Source organism: Onychostoma macrolepis, chromosome 23, assembly GCF_012432095.1.
Source record: "Onychostoma macrolepis isolate SWU-2019 chromosome 23, ASM1243209v1, whole genome shotgun sequence".
NCBI classification, from domain to species: domain Eukaryota; kingdom Metazoa; phylum Chordata; class Actinopteri; order Cypriniformes; family Cyprinidae; genus Onychostoma; species Onychostoma macrolepis.
In genome coordinates this window covers 17,461,396-17,481,615 of record NC_081177.1, presented here as the reverse complement: position 1 = coordinate 17,481,615, position 20,220 = coordinate 17,461,396, and the positions used below count along the sequence as shown (strand labels likewise).

At 40.2% G+C, this 20,220-nt stretch overlaps 1 protein-coding gene across 1 annotated transcript; it reads left to right on the top strand.

Moving 5' to 3' along the window:
* Positions 1 to 551: 551 nt before the first annotated feature.
* On the top strand, positions 552 to 19,746 carry ttc34 (tetratricopeptide repeat domain 34). The gene is made up of 8 exons (XM_058762273.1): positions 552 to 1,108; positions 12,293 to 14,019; positions 15,289 to 15,511; positions 15,658 to 15,850; positions 16,199 to 16,365; positions 16,711 to 16,984; positions 17,064 to 17,278; positions 17,490 to 19,746. Exons 2-8 carry the CDS (start codon positions 12,362 to 12,364, stop codon positions 18,024 to 18,026), a joined length of 3,267 nt encoding a protein of 1,088 aa, XP_058618256.1. The 5' UTR covers positions 552 to 1,108; positions 12,293 to 12,361; the 3' UTR covers positions 18,027 to 19,746.
* Positions 19,747 to 20,220: the final 474 nt, after the last annotated feature.

Below are 20,220 nucleotides of genomic sequence, written 5' to 3'. Positions count from 1 at the left end.
TGTGGCCTATATTGTCAGTTCAAAGAAACACAGTAGCCCATGCTCACTGGGAAATGTGAACTATAACTCCCACCCCCAAATATTCTTTGCTAATATCTTCCAGTCCAGAAATACCCATTCAAACAGGGAAAACTGATATGTTGTGAAATTAAATTTAAGTTTAAAGTAGTTTTTCATTTGGCTATATTTGACGTTCTGTTTTATTATTCCTTGACTGTATTTTTGTCCAGTCCTCTTTAACTTTAGTCAAATTATTTAAAAGTATACATTTGAAAAACACTTTTGTGTACATTATAGCTCACTTAGAGGGACACTTTCGGTAAACAACATGAATAAAAGCAACATTACCGAGAAAACGCCAAGCTGCATAATAAGAAAATATGTTTTGATAACGTGTTACGTTTTTATATATATATATATATATTCGGAAATAACGTTTCTGTAACGTGATGGTTAAACGTTTAAACGTAAACGTTTGGAAAATGTTCTTAGAACACAACATTGTAAGGTGAGTTGGTCGTTTCCATAGCAACCAGTGAACACATGCTGCGGGAAGCGAATGTTTGCCATGAACCAAACTTTTTGGAATTTGGATGAAACAAAGTCCCTCAACAGCTGCTGAATAAAGACCATGGCGACTTCATTACATTTTTTTCTTACGAGACGAGTTTTGAATTAAGACCGACGCGTTGTGTAACTTAGCCATAAATAATTATTAGTATTTTTACGAGAGAACAAGCAAACATCTGGCCAGACCTATAAATTCGTCGTTGTTCCTAATATTATCTCCTTAACGCCTTAAGTGTTGTCTTTTGTCGATGTTAAAGTGTTTTCTTTTATGTTTCGTTTTCCTATCGTCTTTCACTTCACACATGGGGTCGGCATATTGAGTTTCGGCAGGAGCTTCTTTTTAGAGACTAAGCTTTTCTTTAACCACAGTCGGATCTTTTGACAGCTGTATGGAGTAAAGAGTAGGAACATTCATCTGTGGTCCATCTAAATCATGTTTAATATGCGGTACATCTCAGAACACAATGTTTAACTCGTACAAGTCAGAATTCGACCGAAAGTGCGTGGACTGCACCCTCAAACTCACAGACACAGACAGGTGAGTAAACCATCATTAAGAGGTGTGCACGAGCTCATGTGTTATTGGACGATATAATGTCGTGTTCTACATTATATCATATACATTATGTATGAAAATTGTAATCTGTTTTAAATTGGTGTCTGCAAGGACAGGTTCTGCCAGTTTAGAACGGACTACTGTTTAAACTAGTGCTGGTATTTAATTACTTAAAAATAACCCGACACTGACTAGTATCTTTTTCAACTTGTATTTTTTAAAATAATTATTCATTAGATAGCCTACTACTTAATTCAAACAGCGAATAGTATCTGTTCATTTAATCACTAATGCTGATTTGGGATACTAGTAGCCTACTTGTTAATTTGCTGCTAGTCACTATCCAAACAATGACAGGTAACTATTTATTCCACCAGTAAGATTATGCCAAAAGGAAATTGTTTAAGAAATGTTACTAGTAATAAATGTAACATATACTAGTAATATTAATAAAAAAATTACTAGGATCTAATAATTAAGTAATAATAATTTATTTTATTTATGGGCACCATTTATGACACTCAAGGTTACCTTACAAATATTAAAATACATAAACAATAAATGAAAAGAATAACAGTGCACAATAATACACAAAACTATATCAATCCGAATAAGCTAATCTAAAAAAAAATAAAAAAAATAGTTTTAAGATGCAATTTAAAAAAATATTTATAAGTACTAGTAATGCTGGAATTGTCAAGTGCGCGTGAAAGGATGAGAGCGAGGACTCTAATGCAGGAAGAAATGGCTTTTATTAACAATAAATATAAACAAAAACAAACAAAAACTACCCCGTAGGGGAAAACAGACTGGCAAGGCAGGACAAGGCTAGACAGGGCAGGACACCAGGCACGCACACACAACATTCGACGACGAACTCGCACGGGACTGCAAACACAAGGAGATTAAATAGGGAGCAAAAGAGGAGGGTAACGAGGTAAAACACAGGTGGGGCAAATTAGCCAATAATCAGGTAACAAGATGGGTGGGGTCAAAACAAATAGACATGAGAGCACATGGCAGACAGAAAACTAAGACAAAAGCCATGTGCTCACACAAAACAAAAACACAAGCACATGGCCAGCAATACAAATCATCAGCCATGTGCTAAACAGGACACGAACACGCAGCTAATGAGAATACTCATAAGCCACGTGTTCACACAAGACATGACAACATGAAAGCACGGAGCCAATGAAAAACACAAGCTGCGTGCCAAACAGAACAAGACCAAACAAGAGAAAGCACGCGGCCGAACCCGAACCGCGTGCCGGACAAAACACAACACATACGGACAGAGGAGCGCACGTCCCGAGCGAACTCGAGACCACACACTCCCACAGCAAGACAGACCTGGAACGTGAGTGTCCGAATCCCGACATGAAAACCAGAACAGAGCCTGAACAAGCCAGAGTTCCGGGATCCGAACACCACGCTCCAACATGAAACAGAGCACGTAGACAAGAGAGCGCTCACCAGAAAACAAGACAAGAAGGGAGTGTCAGAGCTCTGTCACAAAACCACGAATAAATTAGACCGAAGTGACAGAACCCTAACACTACCCCCTCCCCAAAGGGACGCCACCAGGAAGTCTTTAGGATGGTCCAGGGTGGGACGGGAGGGTTGAGCCAGGGAGGCTCCAGCAGTTCTGGAGTCCTGGCGGACGGCCAGGGCGGGGCCGAAGCGACAGAACAGGCAGGCTCTAGCGCATCAGGGGCCCCGGCGGGAGGCCAGGGCGGGCCAACAGCTTGGCAGGCAGCAAGGGCGGCCCCGGCAGGACAGGAAGCAAAGGCGGAGCCATCAGAGCTAGGAGCTTGAGCGGAGCCGGCAGGGCAAGGAGCTTGAGCTTGGGTGGAACCTGCAGGGCAAGGAGCTCGAGCTTGGGAGGAGCAGGCAGGGCAAGGAGCTTGGGCGGAGCCGGCAGGGCAAGGAGCTTGAGGGGAGACGGCAGGGCAAGGAGCTTGGGTGGAGCCAGCAGGGCAAGGAGCTCGAGCTTGGGAGGAGCAGGCAGGGCAAGGAGCTTGGGCGGAGCCGGCAGGGCAAGGAGCTTGAGTGGAGCCGGCAGGGCAAGGGACCTGGGTGGAGCCGGCAGGGCAAGGAACCTGGGTGGAGCCAGCAGGGCAAGGAACCTGGGTGGAGTTGGCAGGGCAAGGACCTTGGGCAGAGCCGGCAGGGCAAGGACCCTGGGTGGAGCCAGCAGGGCAAGGACCTTGGGCAGCTCTGGGACGACCTCCTGGCCAGCAGCAGGTTCAGGAACAGCCTCCAGGCCTTGAAGGGTGAGAGAAGCCTTCTTCCTCCTCCTCCGTTTCCGAGAGCGGGACGTTGCAGCATCATCGGCCGCCTCTGGGGGCATAGCAGCAACATCGGCCACCACCGGGGCAGCTGCAGCCTCCTCGGCCAGCACTTCTGGAGGCGTTGCAGCAACATCAACCTTCACTGGGGGCACTGCAGCATTGTGGTGCTGCAGCCTCATTAGCCATCAGTGGGGGTACTGCAGCGTCTTCAGCCGCCTCTGGGGGCACAGCTGCAGCAGGCCCATTCCTCCTCCTTCGTTTACGTGTCATCGGAGGACTGGGGACTAGGTTGTTTGTGAGGGGAATGGGAGGAGGGCCAAGAGGAGGAAGTCCACCCTCTTCTCCACGGTGGTAGACATACCCCACAAACTGCCAGAAGGACAGTATCCTCCAGTGTTGGGCAAGCTACTTGGAAAATGTAGTGAGCTAAGCTAACAGTTACTCTTCTTTAAATGAAGCTTAACTACACTAAAGCTACAGCCCTGGGAAATGTAGCAAGCTAAGCTACGGCAACATGGCAAAAGTAGTTTACTACATCCAAGCTATTAAAAAAAAAAAAAAAAAAAAAAAAAAATTCTGTTGAACCAACATCATGCCAAGTCAATGCTCTCTCAGTGATCAATAAAACTGTCAGTCAAGCAGATAGACAGGCATGTTCAGTTTAATTGTTTATTCAACAGCTGTTCCAAACCAATTTGGCAACATAATCAGTATCAAATACAGGGCCGGATTTACCTCATATTGTGACATAGGCAAAATAAATTTTTGCTGTTGGCCAGAAACCTCCTGGTAGTTGGTATTGTGGCTTTATTGTATACAGATACATTTATATAAATGGTAACACTTCACAATAAGGTTCAGTAGTTAACATTAGTTAACTAGTGTAGTTAACATGAACTAAGAATGAACAATACTTCTGCAGCATTTATCTTAATGTTAATTTCAACATTTACTAATGCATTATTAAAATCAAAAGTTGTTTGTTAACATTTGTTAATGTACTGTGAACTAACATGAACTATGAACGACTGTATTTTCATTAACATTAACAAAGATTAATAAATACTGTAACAAATGTATTTTAATGAAATCGTATTGTATAGTGTTACCATATACAGTGAGGAAAATAAGTATTTGAACACCCTGCTATTTTGCAAGTTCTCCCACTTAGAAATCATGGAGGGGTCTGAAATTGTCATCGTAGGTGCATGTCCACTGTGAGAGACATAATCTAAAAAAAAAAATCCAGAAATCACAATGTATGATTTTTTAACAATTTATTTGTATGATACAGCTGCAAATAAGTATTTGAACACCTGTCTATCAGCTAGAATTCTGACCCTCAAAGACCTGTTAGTCTGCCTTTAAAATGTCCACCTCCACTCCATTTATTATCCTAAATTAGATGCAACAGTTTGAGGTCGTTAGCTGCATAAAGACACCTGTCCACCCCATACAATCAGTAAGAATCCAACTACTAACATGGCCAAGACCAAAGAGCTGTCCAAAGACACTAGAGACAAAATTGTACACCTCCACAAGGCTGGAAAGGGCTACGGGGAAATTGCCAAGCAGCTTGGTGAAAAAAGGTCCACTGTTGGAGCAATCATTAGAAGATGGAAGAAGCGGGGATCACGTGACCCTTCGACGGCGATGCAAGCTTAGTCTTTCGCTCTGCTCACTTTGCCACATATTGTAAGATCCTGTCAGTAAAATTTGAACCACTCTGCATTGGACCCATCATGAGTGCTAAGGCAGACAAAGGGGATCGGAAAAGAGAGATTGAGCAATCGCCAATGAAGAAAAAATTCAGAGATTCCGCCATCTCCAGAGAAGACCTTGACGATGCTATCGCTAGCCGTATTGAACTAGCATTTAAACAACAGCAAAACACTTTGAATTCGGTTGTGAATTCGGCAGTAAGAGATGCGATGGACTCTGTACTGATTCCTGCATTGCGCGAACTGCGTGAGGACATACAAGCGACCAACAAGTCTGTTAAAGAGCTAAGAGAGGAGTTTGAGGCCATAACTACCGCGGCGAAGCAGACACGTGACCGCGTTGATTCTGTTCAAGCAGATGCACGTGAGGATAGGAGGGCAGTCACGGACGTAAGAAATCAGCTGGAGAGACTCACCGAGAAGATGACGGATATGGAGGACAGGTGCAGGAGGAACAACGTACGACTGGTGGGGCTGCCAGAGGGGGCTGAGGGATCCGACGCGGCTGGTTTCCTCAGAGTTCATCTTCCCAAGTGGATTCCTTTCTTGAGGGGCCGTGACATTGAGATTGACCGGGCGCACCGCGTGTATGACGGAGGGAGAGGCTCCGATCGGCCGCGCACTCTTATCTTCCGTGTACTGAGATGGCATGACAGATCAGATATCCTGAAGGGTGCTCGGCAGGCCTATCCGGTGAAATGCGCACAGAACAATGTTACACTACTATTTTTTCCCGACTTTAGTCCAGCTACAGCGATCAGGAGAAAGGCATTTGGTCCGGTTTTGAAGAAGATGACAGCGCTTGGCCTCCAGCCCTTCCTCATCTATCCGGCGGTGGTTAAACTACGGCACAAAGGGGAACAGAAAAGCTTCGATTCCCCTCAGAAAGCGGAGGATGTTATCAGCTCCCTGTCTCAGCAGAAGACATATGCCGCGGCTCTGCGGGTCTCTCCGGTCCAGCGGGAGGAACTTTATGGCCGGGATGGACATGGTTCTAGCTGCCCAGTAGGGGATGATGGTAGGATAGACATGGACGCTTGCTAAGTCTATTTTTTGCTTTTTCTTCTCTCCTCTCTACTACCGAGATATTGTCCCTATATATCCGGTACAACGATCTCGTTGCTGGTAAGACTGACACTCCTTTTTTCTTCTTCTTTTTTGGAGGGGACTAATTGAGAGTAGGTTTAATTAAAAATATTTTTTGGCTGTGTGGGCCTTTCGGGAGACATGTCTTGCGTTGGAGTGGATCGGTCACGAACCATCACTATTTTTGTTGCTCAGTCAGACCTATGTTCTCGGTAATGTGCGGTCTGAGTTGTTCCTCGTTTATAGTTGTTGGTTGTTCAGGTTTTTATGTTGTTTTTACTTTTTACAACAGACATTTATACTGTTATTTATTTTACCTTATTTCTAAAGGGATTTTTCATCTAGGAGGTTTGGTATCTAAAATGCACGTCAGCGTTTACATGCTATTTACAGAATGGAAGTGCTTTTGTTTTTTTTCATTTATTGAATACAATTTAGGGATTGTGAATATTCAATGCATACTCTAAATATTTTATCACTGAATGTGAATGGTTTAAATTCGCTGTTAAACGAACCCGTGTGTTAGAATATTTACACCGCAAGTCTATTTCCTGTGCCCTAATTCAAGAGACGCATTTAAAACAAGCTGATGTGGCACGTTTTCAGAATAAATATTATAAATTAGTAGCTTTTTCCTGCGCTCAAAATAAAACTAAGGGGGTGCTTATCCTTGTTAATCGAAAGTTAAATTTAACAATTGAACACCTTGGTAGTGATGAGAAGGGTAGATTTGTGTTTATCCAATGCAAAATATATAATAATAGGTTAGCATTGGTCTCTGTTTACGGTCCGAATGAGACAGACAGCGCGTTCCTTACACAGATTTCCAAAACATTACTTGAGCAGACTGACTGCCCATTAGTTGTGGGTGGGGATTTTAATGCTGTCATAAATCCTGCTTTAGATAAATCTCAATTTGATACAACAGCCAATCCATCTTCTAAATTACTGAATAAATTTATCACGGAGCTCAACTTAATCGATCTTTGGAGAATTCAGAATACTAAAGCTAAGGACTTCACTTTTTTTTCTAATAGACATAAGACTTTCTCTAGGATAGACTACATATTTCTCAGCCCATCTTTAATTTCGTCGAATTCGTCCATCTCTATATTACCAATTTTATTATCTGATCATTCTGCTGTGTTGTGCAGTGTTCCTCTTTCCGATGTTAAAGCCAAAGCCCCTAGATGGCGCTTTAACATATCATTATTAAGTAATCAGACTACATTAAAAGAATATATTAAGGAATTTCTTGAAATCAATATGCCCTCTGATGTGGATCCTCAAATAATGTGGGAATCGACTAAATGTGCCATACGAGGATTCTGTATATCTTTTTCTTCTACTCTTGCCAAAGCGAAAACTTAACAATTTACACAATTGGAAAATAAAATACAATCATTGCAAAACCTACAAAAACATTTTACTGAGCAACAGGCTACACAGTTGTCCTCTTTAAAAGAAGAATATGATTTACTTTCACACTCAAAGGCGGAATTTATTTTACATAGGACTAGGCAAAAATATTATTTTGAATCAGAGAGACCTAGTCATTTATTGGCCCTTAGGTTGAAAGAATGCGAGTCTAAGGCATATATTAGCGCAATAAAATCATCGGATGATCAGGTCACCATGAATCCTGCGGCAATTAATGACATATTTAAAGGTTTTTACATGAATCTGTATAATGCCGAAACAGATTTTGATGAACCAATTTGTAAGCAGTATTTAGATAAATTGGAACTGCCTCGGATCACACAGATGGATAAAGAATCTTTGGAGGCCCCATTAAGTTTGGAGGAGCTTCACGTCTCTCTAAAAAGCCTTCAAAAGGGCAAATCGCCGGTCTAGATGGTCTCCCCTGAATTATATTTAGAAATTTGGGATTTGGTAGGGACACTTATGCTTAATTCATTTAATTTTGCGATTGAACATGGGGTTTTCATAGAGATCAAAAACATCACTGATTTCATTACTTCTTAAAAAGGAAAGACCCATTAGATTGTTCCAGCTACAGACCGATTTCGCTTATCCCATGTGATCTTAAAATCTATGCTAAAGTTTTTGCTTTTCGTATGGAGAAGGTAATTCATAGTCTGATCAAGGAGGACCAAACTGGTTTCATCAAGGCGCAATGCATCTGACAATATCGTCGACTCCTTCATATTCTGGACTTTGCAGACTCCCACCGACCCCTTGTGCGGTCTTTTCACTTGATGCAGAAAAAGCCTTTGACAGGCTAGAGTGGAATTATATGTGGGCAGTTCTGCAATGTTTCGCTCGCGAACACTTCATTTCTATGATTAAGACATTATACCACTCACCTGCAGCATCAGTCATAACTGGTAATATTATTTCCCCCCCGTTCCCTTTGCAGCGGGGAACAAGGCAGGGATGATTTCACCCTTATTGTTTTGTCTATCTCTTGAACCCTTAGCACAAGCCATCAGGAAATCTGAAGTATCGATTAAGATTCATGATCATAATCATAGTATTTCGTTATCGCTGATGATATTATTCTATATTTAGACCACTTTGATGTTTCAGTCTCTAGTGTAATTAAGGAATTTGATAATTTTAGTAGCTTATCAGGATATAAAATAAATTGGAGCAAATCTGCTTTAATGCCAATTAACAATGTTAAAGTCAATTCTTCTATTCCCTCATTTATCCCTATTAAGGAATCTTTCATCTATTTGGGCATTACCATATATAAAACATTCATAAGATTGCCAGAGACAATTTTAATAATATCTTAGTTAAAGCCAAAAGGACATTCAAAGATGGAAGAATCTTAAAGTCTCTCTTCAAGGAAGAATTTCCACTGTTAAGATGAATTTGTTACCTCGATTTAATTTTTTTCTCTATGCTACCACTTTCTCCCCTCCAGGTTATTTTAAGGAGATTAACTCCATAATTTCTAAATTTATCTGGAATGATAAATGCCCCAGAATTAAACTTACCACATTACAACATCCTAATAGCGCAGGAGGACTGGCTGTACCAAATTTTGAACTGTATTATTGGTCGCTCCAGCTTAAGGCTCTTCATAATTGGGTTGATCCTCAATCTACAGTTTCTTGGAGAGTGATTGAAGCTGACAAGGTTAAACCAAATAGACTCCAAGATATGTTATTTACTGGCACAGGAAAAAAGGGGATAAATATAAATTTGGTCCGGTTGTGGCCAACTCTATTAAAATCTGGAAAACGGTGGAACGTCGGATAGGAGGAACCTTCAAATTTTGTAATAGTACACCTTTATGGCACAATTTTAATTTTGTATGCGGAAATCGTCCATTTGTCCAACCCTCTTGGTCCTCTTTAGGTGTAAACACATGCGGTGATATATATGATAACCAGGGCCTATGTTCATTTCAGACATTAAGAACCAAATTTTGTCTACCAGCATCCGCATATTTTGTCTTTCTTCAGTTACGTTCTGCTCTCAAAGCGTATGGAGTTCCTTGGGCATCTCCCATCTCCTCTCATCCTATGCAAGATTGGATTGCACCATCTGTTGGTCGGCCGTCTGTTTCTTTAATATATAATAAGATTATTGATTGCGTTACAAAACCTCTTTCTATTCAAACTATTTGGAATAGGGAATTATCTGACCTTAATTTATCTGTCGACTGGGAGAGAGTGTGGTCTAATCTCAGTTTAACATCTAAAAATCTGGCTCATCGTCTTATTCACTTCAAAGTCATTCATAGAGCATACATAACTCCTTACAAAAGATTTAAAATGAAACTACAACCGAATCTCAACTGCCATATATGTAATACTACATCATCAGGTACTTTTCTGCATATGTTTTGGGAATGTCCTGTCGTCATCAGTCTATGGACACATGTAAACCTGGTTTTATCATCCTTATTGCAAATGGATTGGTCTGTTAATCCAAGTTTGTGTCTTCTTAATGATGATTCTGATCTCTGTATAACCTCAATGCAAAAGAGAATGATGTTTGCTGGTTTTACAGCTGCGAAGAAGACAATAATACAAAACTGGTTTACACCGCACATGTGTGGAAAAACATATTGGATCCGTAGTCTCCTGCACATAGTGGCTTGTGAATGTACAACTGCACGAATAAATGGGGCCAAGCCTTCTACCATCGATGCTTGGCAGTGCTTTCTTTTTGATATACGTGACTGTATAAAGGAGTGACTTTTGTGTTTTTCTTGCCTTTCCCTCTTTCCCTCCCTTTGATTGGACTTTGAGATATTGAGTATGTGTCTGTTGTTGTTTTTTATTTTTATTTTTATTTTTTATTCATTTATTATTATTTTTTTTTTTGGATGTTATGTATAAAAAATAAATAAAAATGTTGATAACAAAAAAAAAAAAAAAAAAAAAAAAGAAGATGGAAGAAGCTAAACATGACTGTCAATCTCCCTCGGACTGGGGCTCCATGCAAGATCTCACCTCGTGGGGTCTCAATGATCCTAAGAAAGGTGAGAAATCAGCCCAGAACTACACGGGAGGAGCTGGTCAATGACCTGAAAAGAGCTGGGACCACCGTTTCCAAGGTTACTGTTGGTAATACACTAAGACGTCATGGTTTGAAATCATGCATGGCACGGAAGGTTCCCCTGCTTAAACCAGCACATGTCCAGGCCGACTTAAGTTTGCCAATGACCATTTGGATGATCCAGAGGAGTCATGGGAGAAAGTCATGTGGTCAGATGAGACCAAAATAGAACTTTTTGGTCATAATTCCACTAAACGTGTTTGGAGGAAGAAGAATGATGAGTACCATCCCAAGAACACCATCCCTACTGTGAAGCATGGGGGTGTTTTTCTGCACATGGGACAGGCGACTGCACTGTATTAAGGAGAGGATGACCGGGGCCATGTATTGCGAGATTTTGGGAACAACCTCCTTCCCTCAGTTAGAGCATTGAAGATGGGTCGAGGCTGGGTCTTCCAACATGACAATGACCAAGCACACAGCCAGGATAACCAAGGAGTGGCTCTGTAAGAAGCATATCAAGGTTCTGGCGTGGCCTAGCCAGTCTCCAGACCTAAACCCAATAGAGAATCTTTGGAGGGAGCTCAAAGCCAGAAACCTGACTGATCTAGAGAAGATCTGTGTGGAGGAGTGGGCCAAAATCCCTCCTGCAGTGTGTGCAAACCTGGTGAAAAACTACAGGAAACGTTTGACCTCTGTAATTGCAAACAAAGGCTACTGTACCAAATATTAACATTGATTTTCTCAGGTGTTCAAATACTTATTTGCAGCTGTATCATACAAATAAATAGTTAAAAATCATACATTGTGATTTCTGGATTTTTTTTAGATTATGTCTCTCACAGTGGACATGCACCTACGATGACAATTTCAGACCCCTCCATGATTTCTAAGTGGGAGAACTTGCAAAATAGCAGGGTGTTCAAGTACTTATTTTCCTCACTGTAGATGTTTAGGCCTACAGATAGGCTATGTTTATTTGCATCGTTGCATGAATACTCATAAGCTGCGTGTTCACACAAGACATGACAACATGAAAGCACGCAGCCAATGAAAAACACAAGCTGCGTGCCAAACAGAACAAGACAAAACAAGAGAAAGCACGCGGCCGAACCCGAACCGCGTGCCGGACAAAACACAACGCATACGGACAGAGGAGCACACTCGAAGCCGCGCGCTCACCAGAAAACAAGACAAGAAGGGAGTGTCAGAGCTCTGTCACAAAACCACGAATAAACTAGACCGAAGTGACAGAACCCTGACAGGAATAGCTACTTGGAAACAAGTTCATAATGATTAGTTACTAGTAGAAATAGACTGACTAATAGGGACCCTACTACGCATTATTCTAATAAGTACTAACTAGTGTCTAATGAATAGTTACTGGTAAAATAGAAAAATATTCTAATCACTCTACATTGAAAATAAACTAGTAATATTAAAAAAGATACTAGTTAGTTGTGTAAACAGCTTGCTACATAGTGTCATTTATTTATGCAATTTATATTTAACACATTCATTGCATGTTATTAAGAGCAAGAGGTAGATTATGTTTTTTAATTATGTGTTTTTCAATTCTTTTAAAGGTTGTTGAGGACGGGGACCCTTGTAAAGGAAATGTTATCCAAATCTAAATAGCATTACACAGAAGGGAGATGAATGGCATACATAAAGGAGCAGCTGAACTGTGCAGAGAGGGCGACAAAATATTGCTCTCTGGGGACGCTGGCAGAGCTGCAGCTCTGTACACCTATGCTTTTGGAAATAATGCCGGTTCCACTGTAGGACACATGCGTGGCCTTAACGCAGGTCATTTAGAGGAGGTGATCTCAACGCTGGAGGCCTGGCTTGATGGCGTTTCAAACAATTCTATTGAGGGCCTGAGTAAAGGTCTTGTTGCTGTATTTCTGTCTACATTATGCCCCAATAATGTGTCTGCTTCTCTTTACAAAATGGAGTCTGTCCTGCAGGGTACAGGTCATGCTTCAGATGAGATCTTTGCACGGTGTTCTGCTCTTCTAGAGGGAAAACAAATGCCTCAACCTGAGGGTCGCACAAGATTAATTCTGGAGCTAACTAGAGCTCTGGCCTGCTTGCTCTCTGACACACAAAATCCCAAAGTTCCTCACCTTTATCTGCAGGCCTTTCATGGAAATAAATCAGAAACTATTAGACTAGTTAAAGAAAGGCAAACTCAATATGTGAAGCTATTAATTAAAGCCTTTTACCAGCAAATATCTCCAAGATATTCCATTCTCCATACTAAGGGGCAGATGGAAAAAGCATTTAGTCCTACACAAGCAAGTGAAGACATCGATGTTCTTAAAGCTGTTGAGTTTTTACTTGCCATTGCACCAGACGACATCCAAGTAAGAGAGCTTCAAGCAGCAGTCTTGTTTTCATCTGAAAATTTCATAGAAAGTGCAGAAGCTTTGTCGTTGGCTCTTAAACTAGGTGAATCACAGACTGAACATGCAATGGTGCCAGAGAAAAGAGCTTGTTTACTCGTGGGGAGGGCAGCTGCTCATTTTTCTGCAGGAGGACGAGCAAGAGAAGTCTGCAAAGATCTAGGTGACGGCTTTGGACTTCATCCGGCCACAGCAAGACAGCAATTTCAGAGTCTTTTCTCGGACACTGGCGTAGGGTTGGCTGCTCGCATCCAGCTGCGTCAACAGGCCGAGAAGGGTGTCTCAGAGTTCAGAGAGGCCGTTCTAATGAGGCCTGACCTTAGGTCTTTGAAAGGAGTGGAGATGTTGGATCCCGTTATCGCTCAACTGCGAGCTCTATGCCACCTGGAGTCAGACGGAGGAGGCAGGGAACTGCGTGTGCGTCTGGCAGACTGCCTCCTCCTGCGTGGAGAACATAGAGAAGCCCTTTCCATAAGTAGCCAGCTCGCCGCTGCAGCTCCAGCCCAGCAGAGCTACCAGAACACAGTGCAAGTGCTCAGAGGGTATTCCCGACTATTCTCTGAAGACCATAAAGGTGCTCTGGAGGATTTCCAAGCGGTGATTGAGCATAGTACTCCTCACCCACCCAGCTGTGTCCGTGCACTCTGTGGTAGGGGTATCCTGCGTATGATGGCTGGCTCACACTACCTTACTGCTCTAGATTACATTACAGCAAGCCAATTACAGCTGCAGGATGCTTCTATAACTGTTAGGTGCCTGGTGCCTTGGAATTACCGTGGGTTGCTGTGCACCGTGTTGCTGGAACAGGGAAGAGTCATGCTTGAGGGGACCGAAGAGCAAAGAGCTGAGACAAACCCTAGAGCTCAACAAGAGCATGAGGAGGGTCACACCAACAACAAACAGAGGTACATTTGCGTTTTTTTCATTTGGGATGAAACTTATTTGTCGTGCTGTATCTTTCATTTTGTCTTTTTTGTCTTATTTGGGGATGCACACTATATATCGGTACCATCATGGATTACACTCTTAAATATAACGGTTCTTATTTGACATTGATGGTTCCATGATGGAACTTTAACATCCATAGAACATTTTAATTGCACAATAGGTTCGTTATAGTAGAAAAAGGTTAATCAGCTTCATGATTAAAATGTTCTTCACACAAGTTCTTCATAATGATTCTTTAAAGAACTTTTCATGGAAAGGTTCTTTGAATAACCAAAAATGGTTTTCCTGTGTCCTGTGAAAACCTCCTTTTGGAACTTTAAGTTTTAAGAGTGTACCTTTGATTAACTTTGTTAAATGTAATCTTTACCAAATATAAAAATGAATATCCATTTTTCATCACTGATTTTGATTCTCTGTTAGACAAGAAAGTATAGAATTTTAATATTTTTCAGTTATCAGCAAAGACATGGGAATTGGCCTATTAGAAACGGTCATAGCTTTATTATTGGTTCATTCCTAGTCTTATTCAGGGGTGTCCAATCCTGCTTCTGGAGGATTGGACACCCCTGAATAAGACTAGGAATGTCCAATCCTGCTTCTGGAGGGCCACTTTCCTGTAGAGATCAGCTTCAACCTACCTGACTAAAAGTTTAAAGATTCTGCAGACGTTATTTAAAAGAGGTTGACCGATAGTGGATTTTACTGATAACAATAACTTGGATTGTACTGGCCGATCACTGATTAATCAACCTCACCTCAAGTTTTTAAAATGGATACTGAATAAAAACAAACATAACACTCCAAGTAAATTAGTGCTAAACTTAATTACAGAAAATAAAAAAGTACTGAACCATGAAAATGTACTGTACTTTTTACATATAAATAGATATTAATATAATATTATACCTTATTCATTCATGTTAGTTCATAGTGCATTAACTAATGTTAACAGATACAACTTTAAAATCGAAAAATGTATTAGTAAATGTTGTAACTTTGTTGGATAATGAATGCATAAAAATGACCAGCTGGATAAAATCTAATATAAACAGATGCTAACAATTGCCACATTAAACATTCGGGTTGGACCTTCTCAGCCGGTTGACCTCTATTAATTAGTTGGTTCATGTGCGTTTAATTAAGGTTGTAGCTGAACTCCGCAGAACTTTAGCCCTACACGAGTAAGACTGGATGGCACTTATTCAGTCTCCCGTGCTTCCTTTCAGGTCTGCTGTTGGTGTGCACGCTCTCGCTCTTCTCCTAATGGAGTTACAACCTGGTGCCGATGGACCCCAGATTCTCACAGCAGATGCTCTGTACCAGTTGGGTCGTGCTGAGGAGGCTTATCGTCTTCTTCTGAACATTGAGCACACAGCCCCACGGCCACCGATTCTCGCACGCCTTGCAATATTGCAGCTGCATCGAGGCTTCCTTTATGATGCCTATCAGGTGCTAGATTATATTTCTCTTACAGTTCACCTTAGTTAAATCGCATAAAAAATGTATCCATAATAAAATATATTAATTAATTATTATAATTAATATTATAATTAATTTCCGTCTTCTCAGTAAGTAATTTCTCTGTTGTCTTACAGCTACTGAAGAAGCTGATCAATTCAGGAGACACTAGCTGTTTGCGGCCCCTTCTATCTGTAACATCTTTACAAGACCTAGCCCTTCTAGAAAAACACTGTCACACTGCTTCCAAGCGTATACTGTGTGGCCAACAAGCAGAAAGTGCAATAAGGGAAGCTGTGGCCTATTTGTCCATTGCCATTATGGCTTCAGGTAATGAGGGCATGTTGTTTTCGGACACATACAGTACAGTAATATATAAAATTACATTACAAAATATTTATGATTATCATAGTGAAATGCAGAGGGGAAAAGTGTAAATGCTAACAGGAAATCACACCATTGATTCTATCTAATTGACGCAGTTTCTATGGGAAAATACAGCAGTTTCCTTTTTTTACTTCTGCAAATTTCAGATACTTGCTTTTGTTATTGATGTTGATTTTATATTTCGTATAACTCATGTGATCAGCTTAATATAAATTGTATTCGAAAGAGAAGAAGGTAATTCAGAACACTGATGTTTTATATGTCCTAACAAGCTAACTGATTATTCTGTAGGTGGTGGAGCAATAGATTCCCTGCTGGAGAGAGCAAGATGTTATGCTCTGCTGGGCCAATGGAAGACAGCTATCTTTGACTTCACTGCAATCCTTAAAGAGCACCCAGACCATGTGCAGGCTTTGTGTGGAAGAGGATTCACTTATCTTATGCTGAACCAGCAGAAGGTGTGGTAGCAAAAACAAAGACCTCCACCTATGGGAGCCACCTCATTTTATCAAAACATGTTTTTGCAGGTGGTTTCAAAATTCAGTAAGACATGGCAATAAGGTTAATGCATAAATAACATGAAATGACAATAAACAAACTTTTACAGCATTTAATAGTCTTGGTTTAGTGTTAACTTCTTCATACACATTTCCAATAATTTTTCCTTTTAATTTGTAAAGTAACATATAAATTAAACTTAAAATAAACAATATTTTAACATCAGTGGCTGATATAACAGACGCTCAAAGTCATTTTTTCCTATATGCTTGTAAACTGACACTATAATATCAATATTTTACCAGGAATGCACACTAGACATACTGGTTGCCCTTCAGTGTGGAGCTGAGGAGGTCACTCAGAGCATGCTGTCGCTTAAAGACAAAGCACAAAAACTCGTCAGTGAATGGTTGGGTCAGCACTGTCGCAGTAGCCTGTCAGAGACTCTGTCAGCCAACCCTGTACCCTGCAGCGAGGAGCTCCTTCGAGAGGCCTTTTTGATTAGTGGAGCACTAATGAACACTGACTGCAGGGAACCCAGGTGGCACCTCCTGTACATAGATACACTACTTGCCAAAGGTAGGGAACAGAATAAAGCATGTAGGAGTCAAGTATGTGGGCCATGTCTATGTAAAATGTAACTTTTATGTTTGTGAAGGGGAGGTGAATGCTGCAGGTGCACACCTGAAGCAAGTGTTTGGTCAAGAGCCTCGAGATGCTGCAGCTAAGGCCAGGTGGGGTGTTGTGAAGGCCTGGCAGCAGAACTACAAAGTGGCAGCCAACTATCTGAGTGTGGTGGCTCAGAAAGAACCAGCAACTCTAGACTTCCTGATCACTCTTCTGCAGTCGGCTCAAAGAAAACGCCTGGCACAGGTACTTTCTTTTTTGATTCTATATTAATGTAGGGATTCAATGTGTACAGTACATTTATTTATGACTACAAGTTCAATGGTAGATGTGATTGATTTGTTAAGTTTTTTTTATCCATTCACAGCCCTTTGATTTTCTTTTGTATTGATTTTTCCCTATTACTCAAGGCAAATTCAACTCTACAGTGACTAATAAAGTGATTTTGTGCTTCCAGGCAGCTTCTCAGCAGGCCAGCATTGTTTCTGAAAGTGGTCAGTGGGAGCAGGCTTTAGCTCTCCTTACTCTAGCAGTGCGAGCGGTCAATGAGATGAAGCTTCAGTACCTCAGGCAGCGTGCAGCCTGTCTGGCCCACCTAGGGCTCCACGAGAAGGCGGTGTCTGATCTAAATAAGGTCATCCAGGGCCACAGTGCAGATGGCAGAGAGGAGCAAAGGGTTTGGGCAGAGGACCATTGCCGCAGAGGCCATAGTTTGTTGTTGTGCTCCCATGAAGAGTCTGGGTTACAGGACTTTTCTCAAGCCCTGGACCTGCACGAGGAACAGGCTCTGCTGTGTGTAGATGCTGGTCTGGGAACACAGCGCCTTGCCAAAATTTTTCTGCGCTTTGCCCTGCAGAACTATGGGCAACAGAAACTCGACAAAGCTTGGCTTATGACAGAGACCGGGCTTAAAGTGGACAGCGGCCATGTAGAACTGCGCAGACTGAGGGCTAGAATAAAACGAGAAGTCTCTGGTCCATGTACTGTACACTAGAGATGAAACATACATGATATTAGATGATGACAAAATGGTTTATGTTTTTATAGTTTATATTTATGGTTAATCAGGCAAACATAATGGCAAGAATTTCTGTTTATAAATTTGCTAATATTTCTGTAAGTTATTGTGTTGCACAAGTGTCTTACAATTGATATTTATGTAATAGTAATTTTTTATTGCTTTTTTTGTTATGTATAATAAGTTTTGTCAAATTTAACATTTGAAGTATAGTCTTGTTTGACATGTACACTACTGTTCAAATGGGGTCAGTAAGTTTGTTTAGTTTAGTTTAGTTTTACCAATGTTTTCAACACTGATATTAATAAGACATGTTTCCTTAGCACCAAAACAGCATATTATAGTGATTTCTGAAGGATCATGTGACACTTAAGACTGGAGTTATGACGGCTGAAAATTCAGCTTTGCCATCACAGGAATTCATTTTAAAATATATTAAAATAGAAAATGACTATATAATATTACTGTTTTACTGTATTTGTTTAAAAAATATTTGCAGGCTTGGTGAGCATAAGAAACTTATTTCACAAATATGAAAAATGATCCTGAAATTTTGAATGGTAGTGTATGTTTAGATATTTTAGTTTTGTTTGTAAAATGTTTCTCTTTGAATTTACATGCAATTATGCTACTTAACAACTATGAAGTTGTTGTTGTCATAAATTATATAATCTTGTTAAGATTGTAGTATAGTTATTAATTATACGAATGTTCCATAATATAAGACATGAAAGAAATTGTCATAATTGAAAGTGTTTGAAAATCATTTATTTGTTCTTGTTGAAGTCTTTGTTTTGTTTATTGAAACAAAATTATGTCCAGAAACGACTCTGCAAGACAATTAACCCATTCATGGTCATGGTAAACCCTTCTTCTGTTAGACACAGGTAATAAATCTAGATACATTTAAAAAGTGTACAATGCAAGCATAATGATATAAAGTGCACATAATATACACGACTGTTCAAAGGTTTGGGGTCAGTAAGATTTTTTTTATGTTTTTGAAAGAAGTCTCACCAATGCTGCATTTATTTGATCTAAAATACAGTAAAAACAGAAATATTGTGAAATTGTATAAAGTAAATGTTTACTATTTTAATATATTTTAAAAATGCATTCCTGTGATAGCAAAGCTGATTTTTTAACAGCCATTACTCCAGCCTTAAGTGTAAAAATTTCACATTATTATCAATGTTGAAAAAAGTTGTATTGATTAATCTTTTTGTGAAAACCATGATACATTTTCTCCCAGGATACTTTGACAAATAAAATAAATAAATATACATTTATGATATATCTAACAGTGTAATGTCATCTCCATTGGAAACTAGTTGTGCTTAGTGGGTCAGGATCTTCAGAGAGAGGACACTTTGGAGGATATTTTGTAATATTGTTCAGTAGACTGATAGGCTGCTGAAAAAGCTTCAGTCTTGTTGTTTTTGTTAGGATGTTCATAAGACTTCTCAGTCCTCAAAGACCACTCAAGTTAAGTAATTGTCACTTTCTTTCTTGTGCTTCTCAGAAAAGAATCCACACCACAACAGTCTGTCATCTCTGTACATTTTCTAGAACGATGAGCCGTCCGTCATCTTATTGTCAGCAAGCTTTATAATGTGGCTGCAAAGGTGACACTTGTGGGCGAGTTGTGAAAATTTGAGAGCTGAAAAAAAACCCAATGTTTGTTAGGGCGTACAAAATAAACATGCAGTTTTTGTTACATTTTTGCACCTTTGTGTGTGTGTGTGTGTGTGTGTTTTAATTAAATTAAATTAAATTAAAAAAGATTCAAGATTCAATTCTTGAAGTTGTATTAATCACGCGAGTCCACAAGAGGGAGAACTGCCATACTCTTTGGTATTAATCTCAGATTTGAATTTCCTGAAGGCTTACAGTAGTTAAAATATATTAAAACATATTATTAGAAGCTGTAAACCCAAATATAAATGGGGGGGAAAGCAAATAGATGAAATGTGAAAAAAAATAAAAATAAATACAGACAGTATCAGTGCAAAACAGATGTAATAATAATAATAGAAAAGATCTGACTCAAATACATTTTTTTATTCATTAATTGGATTGTACGTCTTATAAACATCAAGATTTTACAGTGATTTCCAAATCCTAATAATCCAACACCATTCGTTTGGCTGCAAAGACTCATGCGAGTCGT

What these genes read in the sequence shown, in the direction of transcription:
- ttc34 (XM_058762273.1), top strand. Translation starts at nt 12,362, where the DNA reads ATGAATGGCATACATAAAGGAGCAGCTGAACTGTGCAGAGAGGGCGAC. An exon ending in CACACCAACAACAAACAGAG is followed by an intron (nt 14,020 to 15,288) that starts GTACATTTGCGT and finishes GCTTCCTTTCAG; the next exon opens with GTCTGCTGTTGGTGTGCACG. An exon ending in AGATACACTACTTGCCAAAG is followed by an intron (nt 16,985 to 17,063) that starts GTAGGGAACAGA and finishes ATGTTTGTGAAG; the next exon opens with GGGAGGTGAATGCTGCAGGT.